The sequence below is a fragment of the Ciconia boyciana genome, chromosome 2, assembly GCF_034638445.1.
Source record: "Ciconia boyciana chromosome 2, ASM3463844v1, whole genome shotgun sequence".
NCBI classification, from domain to species: Eukaryota; Metazoa; Chordata; class Aves; order Ciconiiformes; family Ciconiidae; genus Ciconia; species Ciconia boyciana.
Window position 1 is genome coordinate 10,033,728 of NC_132935.1, and position 22,708 is coordinate 10,056,435.

General features: G+C 41.8%; 1 protein-coding gene across 1 annotated transcript; it reads right to left on the bottom strand.

Moving 5' to 3' along the window:
• Positions 1 to 1,022: 1,022 nt before the first annotated feature.
• LOC140648694 (histone deacetylase 8-like) lies at positions 1,023 to 20,661 on the bottom strand. The gene is made up of 2 exons (XM_072855053.1): positions 20,577 to 20,661; positions 1,023 to 1,588 (listed from the first exon to the last, which is right to left on the bottom strand). The coding sequence occupies exons 1-2, from the start codon at positions 20,659 to 20,661 to the stop codon at positions 1,023 to 1,025; spliced, it is 651 nt and encodes a 216-aa protein (XP_072711154.1).
• Between the last annotated feature and the right edge of the window lie 2,047 nt (positions 20,662 to 22,708).

A 22,708-nucleotide genomic window follows, 5' to 3' on the forward strand; every position in this document is an offset into this window, starting at 1 on the left:
ACTCAGTGGTCCATAATAGGAAGCAAATCCCCCTGTTTTCAGTCTGTATACACAAAGAAAGAAAAGTCATCTATTCCAACAAGTGATGCAGAGCTAAAGCCTTTGTATTGACCAGCACCAAAGAGTCAGTTCATTTCCATAGAGCTATTCAGATCCAAGGAAAGATGTTCTAACTTGGCACCTAGATACAGAAGTCTACAGTTAGATGGTGTGACTACTTCCAGAGGTGGAAATTTAAAAACAAGGATCATGTCTTCCTTATTTTTCTCCCCATAGATGTCACCTCATTTTTTTAAGTAGTAGCTGAAGTTTTCCTGGGATATTCAATCCAGATGCTTACAAAATATTTCAACCTAATTGGTTTTAGGTATTATGAAATACTAAAGTCGAACTTAAAATAATATATGCATAGAGGTTTATTTTAGTGGTGTTACCTCTGTGGTTGCACCATTTTTTAAAACTTTTTTTTTCTTTTTCTTTCTCTTTTCTAATGTGTGATCTGAAGGAATATGAAACTAACACTGTGTCGTGGTTTAACCTCAGTCAGCAACCAAGCACCACACAGCCACTTGCTCACCGTCCCCACCCTGGCGGGATGAGGGAGAGAATCAGAAGGACACAAGTAAGAAAACTCATGGGTTGAGATAAGAATAGTTTAATGATTTAAATAAAATAATAGTAATAAATTGTAATGAAAAGGAAAACAACAAAAAGAGAGATAAAAACAAAACCCAGAAAAAACAAGTGATGCAAATGCTCACTACCCGCCGACCAACGCCCAGCCCGTTCCCGAGCAGCGATGGCTGCCCCCTGACCAACTCCCCCCAGTTTCTATACTAAGCATGATGTCATATGGTATGGAATAGCCCTTTGGCCACTTTGGGTCAGCTGTCCTGGCTATGTTCCCTCCCAGCTTCTTGTGCACCTCCTCGCTGGCAGAGTATGGGAAGCTGAAAAGTCCTTGACTTAGTATAAACACTACTTAGCAACAACTAAAACATCAGTGTGTTATCACATTATTCTTATGCTAAATCCAAAACACAGCACCAAAACACAAACTTCTCATCCTGAATGCCATCTTGAATAGGTACATTCACGCTGTAATAGCAACCTTTTCCCAGGCCAACATTTGTCACATCACCAGTGCCTGGGAAAAATCCTGGTGAAAACTTGTGCAGGGAAACAGTCATGTTTGAGGTGAAACTAAAGGCATCTTCAACTCCATCCCCATGATGCAAATCCAAATTGATATAAAGGACACGGTCAAATTTCTTGCACAGCCGCAGGATCCCCAAGACAGCATCATTCAGGTAACAGAAGCCAGAAGCTTCATCTTTCTTTTCATGGTGCCACCCTCCAGGCCAGTTAATTGCTACCTTGCACTTGCCATCCAGCAGTGGTGATGGTGCACTTGCCACTGGGCTGTGGTGATGGTGGCTCTGCCCAATGGTTGCCGCGTACTCAAAGATCCCTTCAGTAGCCGGACAGTCGTAACCCAGTCCATACTCCACGGACTCTGGATGGTCATTATCCCCCTCCTCACTGACCTTCTGCAGGTGCTGCAGGTAGGTGTCCATGTGGAAGCTTGCTGTGAAAAAAAATTAACTCTATCCCAGCCGAAACCAGAACATGCTGGAAACAGATCAAAACTTAGATTGGGAAAGAAATCTGCAGTACCTGCACATTGCACTGATATTTTCTTGCTTGCAGCAGGGATTGTTTTCCAAAGTACATTTCCTGTCTTGCAATTTTCTTACCTGCACTAGAAAATAAATAGTCATTTAGAAAAAAAACCAAAACCACTACAAATCTCATTTTTTTGGTTCTGACGATCTCAACTGCTTAGGTCCCAGACCGCCACTGGCCATTGCTGTTCACGTCCTTGTTAAATCATTGGAACACAAGTCTGAATGTTGTATAGTATTGCCTCTGCTGGAAAAACTCATTTAAAACATTGAAGTGGTGAGTTCCTCTCTGCAGTAAAGGTGTAAGCAGCAGGTATAGATGTGAGAAAGTTCAGGGAATGAATGTGTATGGCTTAAGTCCAAGATTGATATGAAATAACAAGTTTTAAATAAAGTAAAATAAACCATCTCTGGACAGTTTTATTTTCTAAGGACTCCACCACAGGTTAATGGCCTACTGAATTCACTTTGTCTCTCCAAAGACAGAGTTTATGTCTGCAATAAGCCACTATATGCATTGATGTACAATTTCTTATTGCTGTGTTTGTCATTGATTAAATTCTTACTCTGCAAGTAGCATTTTGGTAGAAAAATATAGATGCACTTTGGCCAAAAGGTTTGCAAAGAACACTGCCAACTTCATGTGCCCTTCACTGGAGAAGCATAACAAGAAGTAGTTAGAGATATTATATGGATTCTAACTCTGTTGTGTACATATATAATCACATTTTCCTACTTTCTTTTCTTTTGCATTTAATTCTATTTTTAATATTTGCTGCCAGGATTAAAATGAGGTTGGTTTCTCCCAAATTGGAAATTTCATCCTTTTTGTACACTGTTACTAGATTTCACAGATTTCATTACAGTTTTCATTAAAGAATATGTAATAATGAAAATGTGAAGGATACAGATGATCAACTCACTGGAATCTCCAGGGGGTGACTGGGACTTTGGAAATTTCACTTTAGGAAGTGCAATTTGTTTCCCTGAAAAGGGAACTTGGATGATCAGTGATGCCAGATGGAGTGTCAACAATGGAGACTAACTGGGGGATGATCACCTTGGTAAAACTGGGAAGGTTTCCACAAACCTCTAGTCACAAGTAGTGTTCCTCAGGGTTTGATACTGAGGTGAATACTGTTTTGCCTCTTCTTAAAGAACCAAGACGGGGAGATGGAATTCTTTCCCTGCAAGCTGGTGGATGACACTAAACTGGAGGGAGCCCAGTTTGGGCTCCCCAGACATTGACAAAGTGCAGCAAGTTGAGCAGAAGGCCATCAAGATGGTCAGGAGGCTGGAGCACCCGACATACGAGAAGGGACATACAGTCTTTTCCAACCTAAATTATTCTGTTATTCTATGATTCTAACTAACCTGCAAATGGCATTTCTCTTTCTGTTGCTGTAAATAACTGCCTGAGAAAGCTTTGCTTTCATCATTTCTCTTCATCAATGGTGAAAAAAAAGGAAGTAAATGGGAAAGAATGAAGACAAATGTGAGAAGAAGAAACCTAAATCCCATGTAAGGAGATTATTCCCATGAAGGAGGTATATAGTTCAACATGGTAAATATACCTGTCATGACCTTTTAATTTCTCATTCGTATTGTTGGCCATGAGTGTAGCAGAGCTGTGAACGTTTGAGCTCTCCCTCCTTCAGGATATTCAGGAACTTGGGCAGGGGCAGTCTCCTAATGCTGACCTGAGAGTTTGCACTGTGCCATGGCACTGAAAGACTAGACCTGAGCCAGCCTAACCAATACTATTGACATCTGACACGCTGCCTGGCTCTATTAGCTACTCAATGTCTTCTTTAGCATCGTGTCCACAGGATCAGGAAGACATCACTTAATTGCACCTATCTTCAAGCCAGGATGAAGAGTCACTTTCACAGAGCTGTTTTGGTATTTATTGGCATTTTCTACATAAAGTAGTGCAGTTAAATAATCTCTCAAACTTCCTGAAATTTAGCCCTGCAGAAAGGTGAAGCTGTGCTATTTTTACTCTTTCCTATATTGATTTGCATCCCTATGTACATTTTTTATAGATCCATTTTCTTATAGTAGCATCCTCTCAAAAGTACATAACATTGTGTATTAACAGAAACTCGTGATTGTGGGACAAGCAGACAAAAAGTAAAACTGGAAACCAGGCCCAAAGGCCTTTAGCAATTTGCGTTTCTAAATTAAGAATGAAAACATAATAATTTCTTATGTATCTCAATGCAATCTTCTGCACAGCTGATGTTCATTTTGCTTGGGCATTAATGTTTATACATGATATAGAGCATTGGAGCACTAAGCCCAAGAAGTCTATGCCCTGAACTACCTATGGACTTTTTCTGGCAGACATAAATTTTCCCTTGGTATAGTTTAGACTTATCAGTCCTTAAGGTAGAAGCAACTAAACTAGGATAACTTACTCCCTTCCTTGTCTGTACAGAAATAACTTCAATGCAGACCGATAAATGCTTGAGGGTACGAAGTAAAGCACTCAGAAATTAGGAAATGTCACAGTCAATATGGCCCTGGGAATGGCGATTTGTGTATAAGCATTACAATACCATATTTAGCATTACAATACCTGTAATACACCATGTATACCAAAAATAATACACCATATATTATTTTGCTTCCTTGTCTTTGGATTGAGCCAAACTCGTACAGGAGAAGAATTTGTTGGGGTTTATTGCAAGAACATCTTTTGCTTGTTGCAATAGAAAGGCAGTCTTAACAGGATGACAGGTTGAACTGAAGAACTGGATCTTCCCCTTCCCTCCGCTATAGATTTCATGTGATCCTGGACAAGACCACCTCAAAAGACATTATTCTCTGAGCTCCTCTTTCACTGGGAAGGTGCCAAACAGCAGACCCCTGGCTCTGATTTACTCAAATGCTGAGTGCTCACAGCTGCTACCAAAATCACTTCAAGCTATACTTTTAGCAGAGAAACAAAGAAAATAATCTAAAAATCTCAGACAAAGGAGGTATTAAATGTCCCCATTGGGCTGATAGTCAGAAGGCTATCCAAGTCAAGATTGTGCTTCTTGCTTTTCCAGTCCCTTTGAACTATAAATACCTGTCCACAGCACAGTAGAGGGCTGTCTGGAATCCGGGCATCTGAGGTGACCTGTATTCTGCAGAAAGGCTTCAACAGAGCCAGCAAGAAGTCTCGTGTCGGTCCCTCCTCTTTCCATAACATCTTTCTTTTGGATTATAGTAATTGAGTCCTGCCCTTCGCCTCTGCTCATGTGAATGACCACTTGATATCAGACAGTACCAAGCTGGCCTTCAGATGTGCAGACCAACCCTCTTGCATCAGGACTAGGAGATAAATCTTCACGAGGGCTACCAGATTGCTCTGAGGTCATCTGAGCTCCTCAGAACTGTGATATAGCCTCCAGAAACAGGAGTTTATGACTGCAGAGAGGTACTTGAATACTCCAGAGCTGTGAGCCACTCTACTGCAGCGGAGACATTGGTCCCTATTGGGGATAGATTTTAAAAAGAGTGTGAGCAAGAGACGACTCAGGGTTAGAATAAATGCCTCAAAGCAGTAAAATCTTATCTTTCTGCTGAAAAATTATCTCTCCAGTAGCCCTACTGGCATAAAAATAAAGGGTGATTTCTACATTTTCTCTTTTTTTCCTCACTTTGTGATTTTTCCATCTGAATGATGCATATTCAGTTTGGAATTTAACAGTCTCATCTGAGTGGTGTAATCGTAAAATGACCATTAAAAGCTCAGCAAGCATTTGTGCATTTGTGTCCTCTCTGACCTTATGGGGGCCATCAGACAATGGAGGCATGGAGTTTTGATTTTTATCCTTATCTTTGGTGCTTTATATTTGCTTCTTCATGGCTTTGGTCCACTTCTCTCCTTCAAATGTAAAAATCAAGTTAACCTCTCCGGAAAGTAGTGAGGCCATACAGCTATTACCTTGTTAATAGTGAAGCAACTTGCTTCTAGCTTTGCTATATGCATTGAACATTTGTGACACAATCCACTCTCTTGAGGTGCTCAGTCACATTTGTATAGCTTTAGGAATCCATCAATGCATAGTAGAGGGAATGAATAAAAATGGCACTTTGCAGAAGAGTTTGATGATCACATTCATTTGATGATCAACACAGTGCTGTGAAAAAGCTCAAGGATTTGTCATCTAGGTTTTGGGGAGAAGTTTAACATTAGAGTTAATGTGATCCAATTCTGTCACCAACACTGGGTCACCCCTTTCCCCACGCTTTGCAGGTGCGAACTCCCCTAGTCCATGTTGCCTTCAATCTGTTGATTGTGCCATCTCATTGATTCACAAGAAAAATAGATAATTTTTTAAAAAAGTTTTAATTTTCCTTCAGGTCAACAAAGGGATCAAGGTCACCCTGGAGGCAAACATTAGATTTGACGCAGGGGAGGAAGTGGGAGATTTGTTCTTCCGGCAGCAACTTGACTTCAGATCAGGTGAAGTATAACATGAAATTGCACATGTATATCCAGTGCAATGGCCTAAAGAGAGAAATATTTCATGGCCAAGGGAAGAGGGGTTGTAAAGACTGTTTCTGTTTCAGTGAACAAATCCTGTAGCTGTCTGTAGGTGTGGATGGAGAAATAGTTACCAGAAAGCAACAGGCCAGAAAGAGGAAAACTATGTACTTACAAGACTTTTCTATGAAAGCTTGGAATGGTCTGACAGGCTCTGGACACTAGGAGTCTCCTGTTGAATTTGCAACAGCTGATGAACTCACAGCACAAAAAATCTGCTGAATCTGTACAAGGGCACGAGCACACACTAATATCAACCACAGGTTGTGTAACTAAGGCCACATGCAAGAGGGGGTGGCAGCCATATGCACCTGAAGACTACAGGAGTGTATATATATACTTAGTGAAGCAAAGGGCCTTCTGGGGGACTTTGAACACTTACTGAGAAATTAACTCTACTTCTGAGTGAGAAGCTGGGGGTGTTTTTGCAGCTATTGCTTCAGCTGGGTAACTGTGTGTGAGTGAGCTGAGTGAACACATAACTTAATATGTTGTATGAATAGCTATCTGCTACCAGTAATAATAGCTTAATGAATAGCAGGTATTGTAAAAAATATTTTTGCAATCCGTGCTTTGTCCACAGACACATATAAGCATACGCTTGATTCCTTATAAGGAAAAAAGGAATTTCCAAGAGAGGTAAGCAATGACTCCATTTTGCATTACCTTACCTACAGTGACAAAACTGTCCTAGATCCAAGACCCAAATATCCAGGAAGACAGAAATAATGAGCAATTTGGAAAAGGCAGAATTTGTTTCTAGGATATGTGGTAGATAAGTCATAGAGGTAGGAATAGAATTCAGAAATTCTAATTCAATGCCTCTTGCTTATCTCTTCATAATGAAGAAACACAAAAAGCAAGGGAATGGACTAGATTTCATAAAGGGAAAAGTATAACCTGCCAACAGCTATCTTCAAAAAAAGTCTCATGGGAAAGTTTTGCAGTTTCTAATATCCTTTGCTGCATCCCTGAATTGCTAATGTATCAAACAGTTGTTGCTCACATGTGGCATAGGAATTCCAGTTTCATTTTGCTGTCTTCTCTTTCTCCCCACAAAGTAGAGTTCAAGGGTAGTAATTCTTACAGAAGAGTTTGACAAAGGATTTAGTGGTCATGGCTCCTAGAAAGAGCATTCAAAAGTATCAATGCATATAATTAATGGATTTTCTAGGCTATGAGCTACAAATGAAGGAAACTCCTGAATTGTGAACAGAGAGAATCCTCTTAAGACAAAACAGTTTTTAGTAATTGGGAAATGCAGCTGAGACCTCAAAGACAAGCATTAATAAAAAGCAGGGAAGAAACCTTAGCATATCATTGTGGGGAGAACTAGATCTGTTTCCACACATGAGATTAAAGGGTGTGCCTGGGAACCCATCTGTGCATGCTTCTCCTATGTTATGGCCAGGAAAGACCCTCTCTTGTACATGGCCTCACTGACCACTTCATCAGTCCCCAGCCTCCCCACCAGGATGTAATGAGAAGAGCAGCTGATACCTCCCTGGTACTTATCTAGGACCGTTTATGAAGCTCTAACATGAATAATCTGTTTTCCTTACAGCTGAGAATTATTTTGCCCCCCCCGCCCCCCCTTCATATTTACTTTCCCAGGATCTCAAACACAATAGCACTTCCTTCAATTACTCACAGCTGCCTAATCAGCCTTGACATTAAAAGTTCTACTTTCTTTTTCTACCAAAGAAAAATGAACAACCAGCCTCTCCCTGCATCATAGGTCAAGCATCAGAGATTACAGCTTTACCTGATTTTCAGATAAAGCTTCTCCACTTACCTGGTTCCCCACGTCCCAGGCAGCAGCAGAGCTCTCTAGTCCTAAGGACACAAGTATTTACAGTAAAACCAGTCATAATATCTGTTTCTGACTAGTTCCTAATTAGTTCCAAAGTCAGATCAGGGAAAAGCCCAGCTGAAATGCAGAAGCACAGTGGTCCTGAATAAGCTGTAGCAGTCAGTATCTTTTAATCTCCCACTTCTCCACTACTCCCAAAAAGTTTGGCTGCTTTAATATAAAACTGAAATAGAAAATTGGAAATTTTTAACAAAGCAATGTTGTCCTAGTAAGCAGTTACAGAAGTTCTCCCAGCTTGCTCCTCAGCTGTTTTTTTATCAATTAACTGAACTGATTTCAGCTTCACTCAGATGCTTTCTGCCAAATAAGGGCAGGACATGGTGCTCATCTGCTCTGTTCTTTGATTCATAAATAAGTGAGTAAGTGTAGAAAAAAAGGAAACTCATGGCTCTGGATCTGAGGAAGTTCACCCAGGACCAGTAACTGAATGCTGGGAAGGTACCACCTCAGGATTTAAAAAATAATTAGGTATTTGTATTTATTGATACTTTTTAAAGAACAAATGTGGGTGGATTTCATAAAATAACAGATACATTTATACATGAGCAAAGGCCTACCTACAGGTCCCACTTTCCTACAGTGATAGACTGTGGTGGCACAAACAGAAGCTGTGAACTCAGTGATGGCACACAGAGGGGAGAGACTGAAGGGAAAGATCAGATCCAAGCTATTTAAACTGAGGAGAAACAAGGACTAAGAAAATTACTGTTATAAAGAGATGCACAGGCAGTGTCACAGACACTGACATATTACTTTTCAAAAGCAGCTGCAGGTATCAAAGTGCAGCCCTCATGGTCAGCAGACCTTGCTAATCTTTTCCTATCCTTTATCTCAGTACTGGGTTAAAGGTGCAATGGAGCTGGAAGGGGAACAGCTGGAGCACATGGCCAGAAATAGAAAATGTCTACAAGCTGCCAAGGGTGAGGTGACAGCACACATGGTCACATGCCTTTAGCCAGTGCAGCTGGGATGTGCTTTTGGCAGTGAGGGCAGAGGATGGGCTCCTCTCCCTTGTGCTGCACTGACCTGCAGCCTGCAGCATAGTGCTTTCCACATGGAGGAGGAATCTGGAGGTGGGAACCTGTGAGAAAGTACAAATCTGTGTGGTCGAGGGAAGAAGTGCAGGTTCCAACTTCTCTGTGCCACAAAAGACCTGGAACAATCTTGCCCAGATGAAGAGGTCATTCTCCCCACCCCAGAGATTAAGAAATAGAAACCAAGCTAAACTTGGTCACTGCTAGGATGTATGTCTCCCTCCTGTGCCTCCCATGGTGGTTGCACAGACTGCATGCGCTCATCCTGGAGGTGACCATGTCTTTCTTTGTGCTCCTGCTCCAAACCTCTGCTTCTGCCTTTGCAAAATGGACTGCTGCTTAGCTTGGTGGGTTGTCGTGAAGCTACATTCATCAGATTCTACCAAAGCACATTCTGATTCTGAGCAGACAAGTGTTAAAATGATGCCCCTGACAAAAAAAAAGTAGGAAGGCCTGGAGAAACCATGCTGCTTCGGCAGGAGCTGAGCGTTCTCTAAACCAGGAGCTTTCTCCTAAACCATGCCCACTGAGAGCTTCTGTCTCAGGAGTTTTGCTCTTTGCACAGCACAGGCTTTACCTTTGGTGACAAATAGACAGGTTTCAGAGGAGTGGAGGATACCTCAGCATCTGTTGTCTGTAGCCATGAGTTAACTTCTTGATGGTGCTGTTGATAGACTTGGCACATTCACGTACTAGCAGCAAAGCGATGGCTATTGGCAACAGCATGTATGCTCACTTATCCTGGATTTTCCCAGCTGTAAATGGGCATCTGGTCATTCAGTCTGGGAGACTGATATCCCTGTTACTCTTCTCTGTGCCACTGGATGCAGGAAACAGGCACACTTTCAGTCTGCTTGGACTGCCTGACCACCAAGCCTCAGGCTGCCATTTGCTATGGAGGTATTAACTTCCAGGGACTGTTTTTGTGCTAAACCAGTACAAGGACAAGGCAAATGACAGTTTTCTCTTCAAATACAAATGGATGAGATAAACAGCAATTCACAGAAGGCTGAGAAAATAAAGATGCACTCTATTTTTAGCTGCCGATGAAGCACTGTCACACCTAAGTCCCTGTATGGCTATAAGCCTATCAGACAAGATTTAAAGTGGTATCTAGACCTCTAAAGATAAAGAGGTGTCAAGGGAGAGCTATTATAGCATTTAAATGAGTTTCCCCTTTACCTTCTGTGAGATTTAACGTCTTACCTGGATGGATATTTTTTGCAGATCATCCAGACATCTTTAAGGCACTTAAAGACTCTAGAGTCCTGCAGCAAGGTCCCATTTTAAAACCAGATGCAGTGTCCAGGCCCTGTGCACAGCAGCGGGTTACTTCTTTCAAGAGTGCTAATACCCGTGGGGCATATTTCTGTGGTCTCTGTATGTAGCTGGCAGCTAACTTAGGGCTTTGAAAGTGCCCCTTTTAGGCACCTGTGTACTGTCTATATGTAATATACTGGTTCCTTGCATTGTATCTATAATAGGCAGTTGGTGTGAGTATTGCCCTCCATCCTAGCCAAATTGTATACCTTGTTATCGTTATTGATTATGGAAGGAGCTAAGGGTAGGATATATCACACCTAACTTCAGCCAACTAAAAGCTAAATATCCTTTTTAAGCTTGTCTAACTTTCCTCTGATGCAATAGAAAAAAAAAAATTCAAAAAGCTATTCATCCCTGTTATAATACTTCACTCTTAAGATGGCCTGGGTCACGTACCAGAGATAGTTAGTTGTCTCCAACAAGTAAGGAGGGAGCAAGATGTTGATCTTGGACAGTGAGTTAGGCTTTTTAGAAGATCTCGATTTTCTTTTATTTGAGCATTAGATTCTGTTAGAAAAAGAGAACAAGCTTATCGACACACAGACCCTTGTCCTGAAGAAAGGTTGGTGTACCCACAAACTTGTCTGAGTTCTTTTTTGTTTTTTCGCTTTTCCAATTTTACTAGTTAATCTAATAAAAATTATATTATTTTTTTGCCATGGTCATGTCTATACACCATAATGGCTATACTATGAATTTAGAATAGATAGCTGGCTAAGAGCTGAGCAAGAGCTTGTACAGAATGAGTGTCTTGTGTCAAATCACAGTTAGCTTCATGTTACAAGAGAGGGGCTGCAACTGTGGTGGGTTGACCTTGGCCAGCAGCCAGATGCCCACCCAGCTGCTCTGTCACTCCCCTTCCTCAGGAGGACAGGGGAGAAAATATCATGAAAAAGCTCATGAGTTAGGGAGACAGGGAGATTTCTTACAGGTTACCATCATGAGCAAACCAGACTCAACTTGGGGAAAATTAATTTAATTCATTGCCACTTAAAATAGATTCAGGTAGTGAAAAAAAAAAGGCAAACATTAAAACGACACCTTTCTACCACTCCCCCTTTCCCTATGCCCACCTTCACCCCTTCACTGCCAACTCCTGTCCCCGTGAGGGGCACAGGGGTAGGGATGGGGAGTTATCACAGCCCCTCTTGGCCGCTCCTTCCTCCTCACCCGTCTCCTGCTCCAGCGCAGGCCCTGCCCCGGGCTGCAGTCCTTCAGGGACAACCTGCTCCCGCCCGGGCTCTCCACGGCCGCAGCTCCTGCAGGAAATATCCCCCTGCTGCGGCGTGGGGCCCTCCCCGGGCTGCAGGGTGGGTCTCTGCTCCAGCGGGGTCTCTCCAGGGCTGCAGGGGAGCCCTGCTGCGGGCCTGCAGCACCTCCTGCCCTCCTCCTCCTCCGGCCGCGGGGTCCCTCTGCTGCTGCTCCCTCCTTGGCTTCCTCCTCCTCTGCCTCTGCCGCCCTGTGCCCTTTCGGAAACCTCTTTTCCCCCAGGCACCCCCAGCTTGGCTGAGGGGCTCAGCTGTGTCCTGCGGTGGGGCCCTTGGAGCTGGCTGTGTCAAGCACGGGGCAGCCCTGGCTTCCTCCCACAGAAGCCACCCCTGCAGCCCCACTGCCAGTGCCTGGGCATGGACACCCCAAACAGTGACACAGACTGCTTAAGGAATTGCTCACAGCCATGTGGAGACAGGACCAGACCCCTACTCCTCGGGGCACCTGCCTGCTGCCCCCAGCTCATCCATGGGGATGCAGTAGAAAGGTGAACAGTTCACCAAGGCAGAGCTCTCTTCAAGCGTCGATGCCTGATGTACCCATACAGTCCTTCGCTCCAGGCTGGAGCTCCTCTGCAGAGGACAAACAAGTTCAGGTTGTCTCAGTGTTTGAAATGGCATCTCTCCCTGTAGCAGTGTCAGCAGGTGTTTTCTTCCTCTCTTGTCTTGGTAACTCAACACAGAAATCACCAAACTCCATGGAGAACGGGGGATATTCCTTCCTTTTTGTATCTTGCAGAAGGGCCACGGGCAAACATAGTCAGTAGTGCAGGCAGTGTTTAAAAAAAACAGGTTGAAAGAGATGTTGAAGGCAGTTGTCCACACAGGCAGGATGTCACTGAAGGTCTTGTATTACTCCTGGGCCTGTCAGCTCATGCAGTTACGTGACCTGTGGAGGGTCCTTCTCCCCACCACACCTTCCTCCAGGCTGACCCTGACCTACCTCCTGTTTATTAAGAAGAGAGTGATTTACATGAATGCCTAATATTGCTCAGGCTTTCCAGTGTACATCCCACCTGAAGTCATTATCCTCTGCCTGAGCCTTCCTAATCACTATTCCACAGCAATCAATTAGGAGGTGACTAACAAACAATGAAGAGAGTGGATAAACACTCCAGACACTAAGATCTGGCTTAGTGTAAGTATGCTTTGCAATCAATAAATAAATCAAAGAACATCAAAATGTTCCGAAACCAGAATTAGTCCTCAAATAGAGCAGTGCAAGATAGATGAGCGTGGCCTTTTGCTGGCACACAGGAAGGTGTCATCTCTGCCCACAGGCTCTTTCCAGGGATGTCAGTAATGTACTGAAAGAGAAAAGTTACTTGTGGAGTCATACCCAAGGTGGTTTTAAAACCAGGAGATTCTTAGCCCTGTAGCAACAGCAAGAGGGAAGCCAGCTTAACCTGGATCCAGCACAGCTGAGGAGCTGAGTCAATACCATAGCTGCTGGCCAGCCTCCACTGCTATTTTAAGGGTGACCCAGGTGCATCTATGTAAACAAGCTTCATTTGGTACATCCCTGAGGCCATGAGGTACAACTTTTTGGATTTCCTGGGTTGTGACAGGTCAACCCATCCATCGACCCCCTGGCTGTATGATGGAGGTGAAAGTCATGTACCTTCTTCTCAGAGACAAGCAAAAGAGCTTAGCTGGGTATGCTGTTTAGCAAAAAAAAAGAAACACCAGGACTGAGTTGAAGGAAATTATTTGCAAATCTAACCTAAATTCTGTCAACTAACATTAATTGGGGAAACCAATGAAAACAAAAATTAAACTGTTGATGCTTCTGGGCCTGCTGATTTTTCATAGACAGCATTTGATATTTTGCATTTGGCAGTGGCATTTCAAGACACAATGGACCTACCTTTATCTGGGTGGGGAAACCCAACCAAATTTAAAAAAAAGTATCCAGGCAATCTTTTTAATGATAATTTTTATGTTGGCTTGATGAACAAATCAAAGATGGAATCGCTTGCATATTGTTATAATTTTCATTCTTTCCCTCTGTTGTTTTTTTTTTAGGAATGTGTACCCTTTTGGACTCCAGGAAAGGGAACATCCTTGGGGCAAAGTTCCCAGCTGCCTCAGTCCTTTGTGTGGGGTGTGCTTTGAGCGGGCCAAATGGCTTCTGTGGGCATCTGGCTAAATACCAAACAATCTGACCCTTATTTCACTGCAGTCCACAGTAGAGGATCAGGCCCAGGAGAAGTGAGGACCTTAGGAATGAAAAGTTTCATCAGCTCTTTGCAGGAGACAGTCACTAAATACCTTTTTGGGATGTTTCCTTTAGTGACCTTCTGAGGTTGTCAGGGCTGTGGAAGCAGCTGCCCCTACAGGGGTCCTTCTTCTCTGAGAGAGGTCTCCTCTTAAATTGACATATGGGTACACAGAATGAAGCTGGAATAGAAATTCAGCTATTTGTAAACTATAAGTTTGGTTTTGGTTTGTTTTCTTTTGTTTTCTTTTGTTTTGTTTTGTTATTTTAGTGGATGGCCCAAAGAGCCACCACTACCAAGCTATTTGCTACCAAGAGCAAATAGCATGGGAAAACTAGATGCAAACCAAGTGTCAGGGAGGTTTAAGGCAATGTGTCAGCCAGAGGAATGGAGAGTTTGTTTCAAGCATGAGAAAAGGTCTGGCACAGAGAAGGTCCCAGGTGGAAGAGAGAGAAAGAAAAGCTGTGAGAGGAAATTATTTTTTCCAAACTCTCTAAAGAGATAAAACAGGGAAAATACTGGATTAGATATTGAAATGAAATGGAAATGATTTATTTGGAAAGTACAGGTGGTGCTGGATTCCCTCTAACAATTTCTCTTCTAGCCAGTGGTAATAGTAATAGACTAAACCTTGTGTTTGTACCAATAATTTCACAATAACCAGACTCAGTGCTTGGAGTTTTCATCTTGACTTATTATTTGAGGAAGGGATTTGCTAAAACCCCCACAAAAAATTGCAAAAGGATACTGCAAACGGAGAATCTCAGTTTGTAGGGTTCAAAAGACCCAGAGACATGTCAGCACGGCTTTATGGAGGGATATTCTGTTTCATTGCTCACTGAAGAAAACTGAGGTCTGAAATCCAAGAAGACTTTAAATTCTATACAAGGATTAATGGGTACCAGAGACTTCATCCCTAGATTTCACTGCAGAAGAACCAGGGTCTTAGCCTCCACAAATCAGAAAGAGCTACAAGTTCATGGGCTTTGTATCTGCCTTAGTGGATGTGGCTGAACTGCGGATGTTTTTCCTCATACAGGATAGGTAACAAACCTGCAATGTGGGTGCAAGGTTAACAACTGCAGTGATTAACTGCCAGTCTCACAATATCTTGTATTTCCTGAAGCCCTAATTCCTAGAATTATTTTTTTTCTCTTTTCTTTTTGTAATAAAAGGGACCTTCTGAATATAGTAGGGTGCTGTATATTTCTAAGACCAGAAGATGAATTAAAATCTCAATACTATTATTTTTCCTTCAGTTTTAAAATACCTTGCTGCTTAAAGCAGTCTTGTATTTTCCCACTGCCTGTCTCCTGACTCCTGGATGCTAGGCAGGAGGACAAGAAAGGCATGAGCCGTCACACAGCATGTCTACAGAGCACTAAAATAAGAGTAGGCTACTCCAGTGCTTGCCCCACTCCTACTCCACACTTCTCTTCTCCAAAGCAAAGTATCAGGCATCACTTAGTTCTGCTCCTGCCTGCCCTCTTCTCCAAACCAAAGTCACTTTGGGAGCAGAGGACTGAAGAGATGTAATCTTCTTCCCTCCCTGCAGCTAACAGGGGGGACAGTCCAGACACTTTTCTTGTTGGAAAAGGCACTTAGCCTTGCCCTGTGTCGCTTCACCCACCTAGAAAATGGAAGCAGTGGACTCAAGAATGAGCAGTGATTGTATTGGTATTATTATTATCAGTATTTTCCTGTCAGACTGTCTGACAGATGTCTCTTCTCTCCATCACTTTTTGGTCCTACAACACATAGACCACTTGAACTACAAGAACCAAAATGATTGCTAAAACAAGGAAAAGGAAACCAAAAGTCAAGAGGTTATTGTTAGCTTCAATTCAGCTTTGTGCTATTACAGTCATGCTCCTTGTTGTTCATTCAAAGTACAGGACAAAACTTGTTTGCCCAAATGTGAACTGTGGCATTAAGGTATTCCTGATCTTGATGGCCTAGTGAAGTGAATGCACACCATTTTCTGTTGCTGATGACATGCAAAGAATAGCTAGGCACTTCTAATTGCACTAAACTACTGGGCTATCCACCCTAAAGTGGGTCAGCTGGAGGTAGCTTTTAATACAATGTGGAGACTTACTAGAAATTGTGCCTCTGTAGCAAGGGTCATCTAAATGAAAATCTTACTTAGCTTTCATCTTTTCCTATGTATTTCTTGCAATGTTGATAATAAACTCCAGTTAATAAGTTAGCAGTTTGTATGAACATTCCATTTTCTTTGCCTGTCTGAGGCTATATTGATCTTGCTGCCAGTCTGGATGGTGTCTGAGTTTGCGTCCTATTTTTAGATTAAAAATGTATACTTTAAAATTGAGTCTGATAGTAGAAAAGTTGAATGGTGAATACTTCCACTGAGCACACCTGCTTAAACTATTTTTGAGCATTTAAAATATACTGGACCATGACTTCCTGAGCATCAAACTTCACTGAGTCTGTACATTTCCCAACTCCCATGGCAAAGAAAGGAAAGCCAAAGCCCCAGATTCATCCTGGCTAACTGCAGGCACCAGGCAGAGGTGCCCATATCAGGGAGCTGTCAAACTAAATCTCCCATATATTCTGGAGAGAGAGACAGGTATGTCCAAGAAAGCAATGTTGTCTATCTACTGTGCATATGAGAGACTCCATCTCCCTCCATGAGGGAAAATGGGGCCAGCTCAGCTCCTGCCTTACATTAAATCACTCAGTTGAGTGCCTACTAGCTGTAATGAATCTGGACCAAGGAAAGCGGAGTTTGTTGGACACAGCAAGAAACACTCAAAGACTATAGCTACTTTCCTAATAAATTAAACAAAATGAGGGAACATAATGGGGACCAGACCCAGACTGTATGTATTGCTGTATTATTCAAACCAGTATAGTTTTGGTCTGGGACATCTAGCATTTCCCTTAGGACCTAGCAGAGGGCAGAAACTACTCTCAGTAACCAGTCTGTACACAGTCACCCCTTAGAGAGCAAGAAAAGTTAACAGTATGGACATGGGCTGTTCTGTGCCAGTCAGCTAGAGCACCAAAGGATGATTTTGGACATGGGTAGTTTACTAGGGTATATATAGCTGGGGCTTGGATCAGTCCCAGCTGCCTCCAGACATTCCCTAACCAATGCCAGATGCAGATATTTTCAAGCTTCTCTTTTGTTAAAATATCACTGCCCATAAATCAACACTATAACAGCATCTCATTTGAAAAATGTGGGCAGCAGTTTGAGATATTTCCATTGCCATGTCACCGGGTTATGATCTGCTTGTGATTTAAATGTTCTGATTGTTTTTATTCAAACCAAACAATTTACGTCTCTCTCTGTGACCTTGCCAACGTAAACATGTCAGGAATGAGGAAGGGTCACAGTTTGACAGACCTGCTTGCATGGACATAGGAAATGGCTCTCAACCAGACAAACCTCACTTAGAGAATCGTTTGCTTTTAATCAAATGGAAATCTCCACTGGAAGAACAGAGCTTGATGCTTAATAAAATGTCTGAAATAGAAAGGAAAATAATAAAGAATGCCCTGGGCTGTTCTTCAGGGAATAATATCAGCAATCCATCATCATCAAAGGAACACCAGGTGTCCCAAGATCCTCTGACACTATCACAGAGTGGAAAATGTAAACTGAGAATGAATGAAATCAGGTGTATCTTTTTTTTTTTTCTTTTTTTTTCCATGTGTGTATGTTCACTTTGTCCACAATGAACACATTTAGAGAAAGCAATCTTATTTTCCCAAATACTGTAAAAATACAAATGAAATTCTACCATGTCTCTGTACCATATACAAGTCAATGTACAAATCTAAGTCAAAATGAGTATTGCCACTGAGCTCAGTGGGAGTATGGCCATGAGCATTCTGGACTTTTAAGAACACTAAGAAAGGTCATGGATTAAACATTCAAAACTGGTTTGTGGTTTTTTATAATTTCTGATGCCACAGTGTCTATGATCTACAGTTTAGACATGCAAGGTCAAATTCCAAGACTATTCAAGCACTCACATCAGGTAGAGTCTTTAACTCTGAAAACTGTATCTTAACTAACAATCACTTGAAACATATGCATCCAAAATTGCAGATCATTTTTTAAAATAATGTCTTTACTTTTTCCAATTATCCCGTGTAAAATAAGGATGAAAGTTAGCAAATTCCTGCTCTGTTACTCGGATATCTAGATCTTACCTCTTTCCCCACATTGCATTTAGTATCTCTATCTCATATTCAGATTGCTGGATTTGTTTGTGCTTACTCTCAAGATTACTCAGTAATGTTCACTACAGTCACCTCCTAAAAAACAAGCAGACGTAGAAAGTCTCCTCTAATTTCTGAAACTGCACAAGTTTCTCTGACATATCAAAAGAAAAAAAAAAACTCAAATCAAAATTATAATGACTTCTTTGACATTGAGAAATTCAGCCAGTTTTGTAGCTCTTTCATTTATTTTTCCCCAAAAATGTCAGTTGAGCTATTCAGGCTATTACAATTAAATTTTCATTATTATTGTTTTATTATGAGTAATGTTCTCATAGCCATAACTGTCTACAGTTCTGCAGAAGGTTTTGTTTGCCTTAGAACTTGTTTATTTTTTCCAAGAGTATCAGTTGAAATAACAAAAAGATACTCCTTTTTTTCTGTAAACCTTGCTTTTTTGTTGTTTTTGTAATGAAGTATCAAATATCAGCTCAAATATCAGAGAATTCTAAGCAGACCTCATTTCATATGTAAATTAATTTGTTTGATCTTCATTTATTTCAGGTCATTTTTTAATAAAAATCTTGGAAAGAGCTGAAGCAGAATCTTAATGTCTTGTCTCTAGGCTTCACATAGCTTTTAATTTATGCCTTTCAAGCAGTCTACGGACTAAGCAAAGTATAATCATGTGTTTTACTTGCATCCTGAATTACATACTATTCTCACTACTCTAGTAGACTTTCCTGTATTTTACCTAACAATTGTTACTACAGAAATATAAGTTATAAAACACAGAAGAAGTTTTTGGGAATTAGGAGCGGAACCAAGTTTTTCCTCCTCCCCAGCTGTGTGCTGTAATCACAATACCACAATTATGTCCTCATTTGTGTGGTTTTTCTAGGTCCAGAGGCCCCTCTTTGGAAGGATGAGGGAGAATGCCCTTAACTTAGCGAGGTCGACTGGCTAGTAACTTCCAAACCTTTAAGTGGAAGAGAAAATACAAGCTGAACCTCCCTGGTTCCGTGACGAATCCTCTAATCATTCAACTTCTATGTAAAGGGAGACAAAGAGGACCATGATGGGCACCACTGTTGGTTCACTAGGGAACAAAAACCGAGAAACATCCTCTTCTGAGAGTCCCAGTTGGGTTGAGGCACTTACTGATTGGAAAGTTGTCCATAGAGTTCAGGAACCTACAGGCTTTGGTCCGTGGTCTTATGGACTTCATAAGTCCATAAGTCCATAAGTCCATAAGACTTAAGTCCATAAGTCCTTAACTTCATAAGTCCATAAGACTTAATTCCACCACATTTTTTACTATCTTGGAAAACATGCTTATAGATTTCCAAAGATACTAGGGAATATAACAGCTTCTGTGCCTGCACACCCCCACTTCTAAACAGAAAAGCCCCTTTTTTTACCTTTTATCAATCAGTTTCATCTGATTCAACTGAGTAAATCACTGTTACCGCAAGGGCATGTATGCAAAACCTAACACAGCACTGCTCTTTGGTGGCTCCTGAGGAAAGGAAAAGCTCTTTCCCTTTCCCAACAACATGCAGTTGAATTTATGCTGTGCTGAGGCAGCACCAGCTCAGTTCATGCCCAAGAGCTGCATACACTTCCTGGTGATATGGGTTTAAGATGTGTCCCCATCTGGTTTGGCAATATTTTCCACCCACTTTATAAAAACTTTGTCCAATATATACAGGGAAGTAGGCCTCAAAAGACAACCTCTAAATGTAAAAAGAGGTGTTTGAGGACTGAATTTCTTCTTGGACTCAGTTCAGGACTTCCTAGCTTCCATAGCCAAAACTCTGCAAGGGTTCAGATTAAATGATTGAATGACCTTTTCTGCGTTTCAGTACTAAATGGAAAAAACACCCTAGGATAAGAATACGATCATAGAAAACCTTAGGTTAGAAAGGACTCCTGGAAATGTCTAGTCCCACCCCCCTGCTCAAAGCAAGGCTAGCTCCAAATTTGGGTGAGGCAGCTGTATCAAATGAGTGATTTAGGTCACTTAAAAAATCACTGTCAAAGGTATTAACAAAAGTGGTTTTAATATGATTTATAAAAGTGTGACTTAACAAAGTTTGATGGCAAGGTTCACTCTATTAATTACTGCATGGAAGAAACATACACAGGAAAATTGGGTTACACTCGAGTTAAAATGATTCACAGAGAGACCGAGGATACAAAAGGGTATGGAGGACCCTCCCATTGAGTCACGAGGTTCAGAATAGACCCCCTTGCTTTCTAGACTCCTGATGGAGCTTAGGTGCGGCTAGGTCCAATCTTAGTCTCAGACTTGGACAACGGTTTATGTCTAAGGGATTATATATGCAAAATTTATCAATTCAGCATGCAATCAAAGTTACAAAGGCAAAATCAAAGTTACCATACTACAAGGTTATGCGTGATGTCAGTTGCTTACCAAAGATGTACCGTTGGTAAAAGGTCTCTCTTCCTTGAGGAGCAACCTTGAAAAGTGTCCCAGCTCGAGGGGAGATCACCGCCATGCAGCCACGCTGCCTAGCAGGGAGAGCTCAAAGAAGGTTCACTTTGGCTGTCATATTTATAGATAAAGTGGTTGGCTCATAGTCAAATTACATGCGATAGGAAAGATATGCATGAGGCTCCTTGTACCCACAACTTTCTTTGTTCCTTGATAAATGAGTCTTGGAAAAGCCACCTGCTATTCATGTGTCAATCGCATGATCAGTGTTCCAAGCTCATATGCATCAATGCTCGCTGTGCCACTCGGCTCCTTTGTGGGTTCTCAGAGGACAGATGGGGACCAGAGGAGTCCTTGGCCTGGCCATGGCTCAGGCCTTTGCCTCCTTTGGAGCCTGTACCAAACTACTGCTAGTTTGGTTAAGAGGTCGAGTGGATCCGTCACAGCAGCTCAGATCCTGATTTAGGGTTCAGTCAAGGTCTGAACATCCCCAAGGATGGAGCTTCCACCATCTCTGTAGGCCCTTCTTCCAGTGGTTAACTACTCTCACGGTGATTATGTTTTTCTTTATCATCTCATGTTGCTTATATCCTAACTGAAGGACAAAGAGTTCACAATGATGAGGAAAACAAGTGGGTTTCATAAGGAGAGGCTGATTAGAGAAATCAGGTAAATGGGGTGCAGAGAGAAGGCCTGAAGTGCTGCTTGCCAAGGGAAGCAGTCATTCGTATCAGCACTCTGGGATCCTGAAATGACTGTCAAAAGAAGAATGAGACCAGTGGAGGACTCAGGGAATAATCCTGCCTGTCAGTAGGCCCTGAGCCAAGTTTTTCAGATGAAAAGCTTGATCACAAGGTGAGCTTTTCAAAGCTTTCATGCTTCTCACTCTCACAATAGTGCTCCAATTATCAGAATCTTAATTACCAAAACAAACTACAGGGGAAAAAAAATATCCAGCATTCCATTTTTAGCTGCAGCCAGCTGCAGCTGGGCATGAGTATAATAGCAATGATTAGTTGCCCATGGAAATTACAATGATGTTTGTGAATAAACTTCCCCAAGTTTACATTGGGAGGTTATTAAAAACAATATGGTCAGTTGCTTAGTGGGGCCAAGCATTTAGAGGTTCCCTACAGGTGGCTTCCCAGACTCTCAGCCATGTTTTTAAAAAGCAATAATTTTATTACTTCTCATCATCTGTCTGCTAACACTGTGGGCTCACATGAGCTCTTGAGACATAGCCAAATGATCTTCACTTTTCTACTTATTCTCTTTATGGCACATGGATTTCATCTGGTATTTCAGAGAGAGTATTTCTAACAGACATCCAAACACAGCTGAAATGTTATTGAAATCTTTCCCTCCTGCAATACAGAGAATAACTATCAACCCAGCACGTCAGTGTCATTTAGATTGCTGGTGAGACGCTTCAAACTGCTAGGTCTGTGGAGAAGCTCACATTAATCTGTAATGCAGAGGACTTTAGGGAGACTATTTTAATGTGGCACAACCAATTAATTAACAACAGAATGACCTTAACATTTCACATTACACTGGGATAATTGAGTGCATGAGATCGTGCCTCTGAAGTGATATAAAAGCATAGCATGGATGTACTGAGTAACAACAGAAACACAGAGACATCACCACAAACTGATCTACAGGTGAAAGTTGCATCGGTACAGCTGCTGATGTGGAGTCATACCTGGATCATTAAAGTAATCCCAAAGGCTGTGTGAGTACATATTTCAGCAGCAGAATTGCTTACTTCCGACTATGTTATGACTGGGTCTAAAAGGCGTAAGTTGTTTGCCAGAGCTATTTTTGGAATAACTCTTGCACTAAAGCTATGCCAAAATAAAAATCTCCGTCATGATACAAACCAAACTCTGCATCGCACCCCTTTAGTCCCTTTTAAACACTGCTGTCAGGCAATCAGCACTCCTTCTTTCACTTCTGTCAAGGTACAGCTGCTCCAGAACTTGGTCTTGCTCTCTCAGCCATATTTACACCTCCAAGAAACTCCTCTGGGAAGCTTTTGACCAGCTGCTGAGGAAAGTGATGTAAAAGAGCTTTGTCAAAATGAAGGGTTGCTTATTTACTCAAACAGC

What these genes read in the sequence shown, in the direction of transcription:
- LOC140648694 (XM_072855053.1), bottom strand. Translation starts at nt 20,661, where the DNA reads ATGGCGGTGATCTCCCCTCGAGCTGGGACACTTTTCAAGGTTGCTCCT. An exon ending in TTACCAACGGTACATCTTTG is followed by an intron (nt 1,589 to 20,576) that starts GTAAGCAACTGA and finishes TTTTTTTCACAG; the next exon opens with CAAGCTTCCACATGGACACC.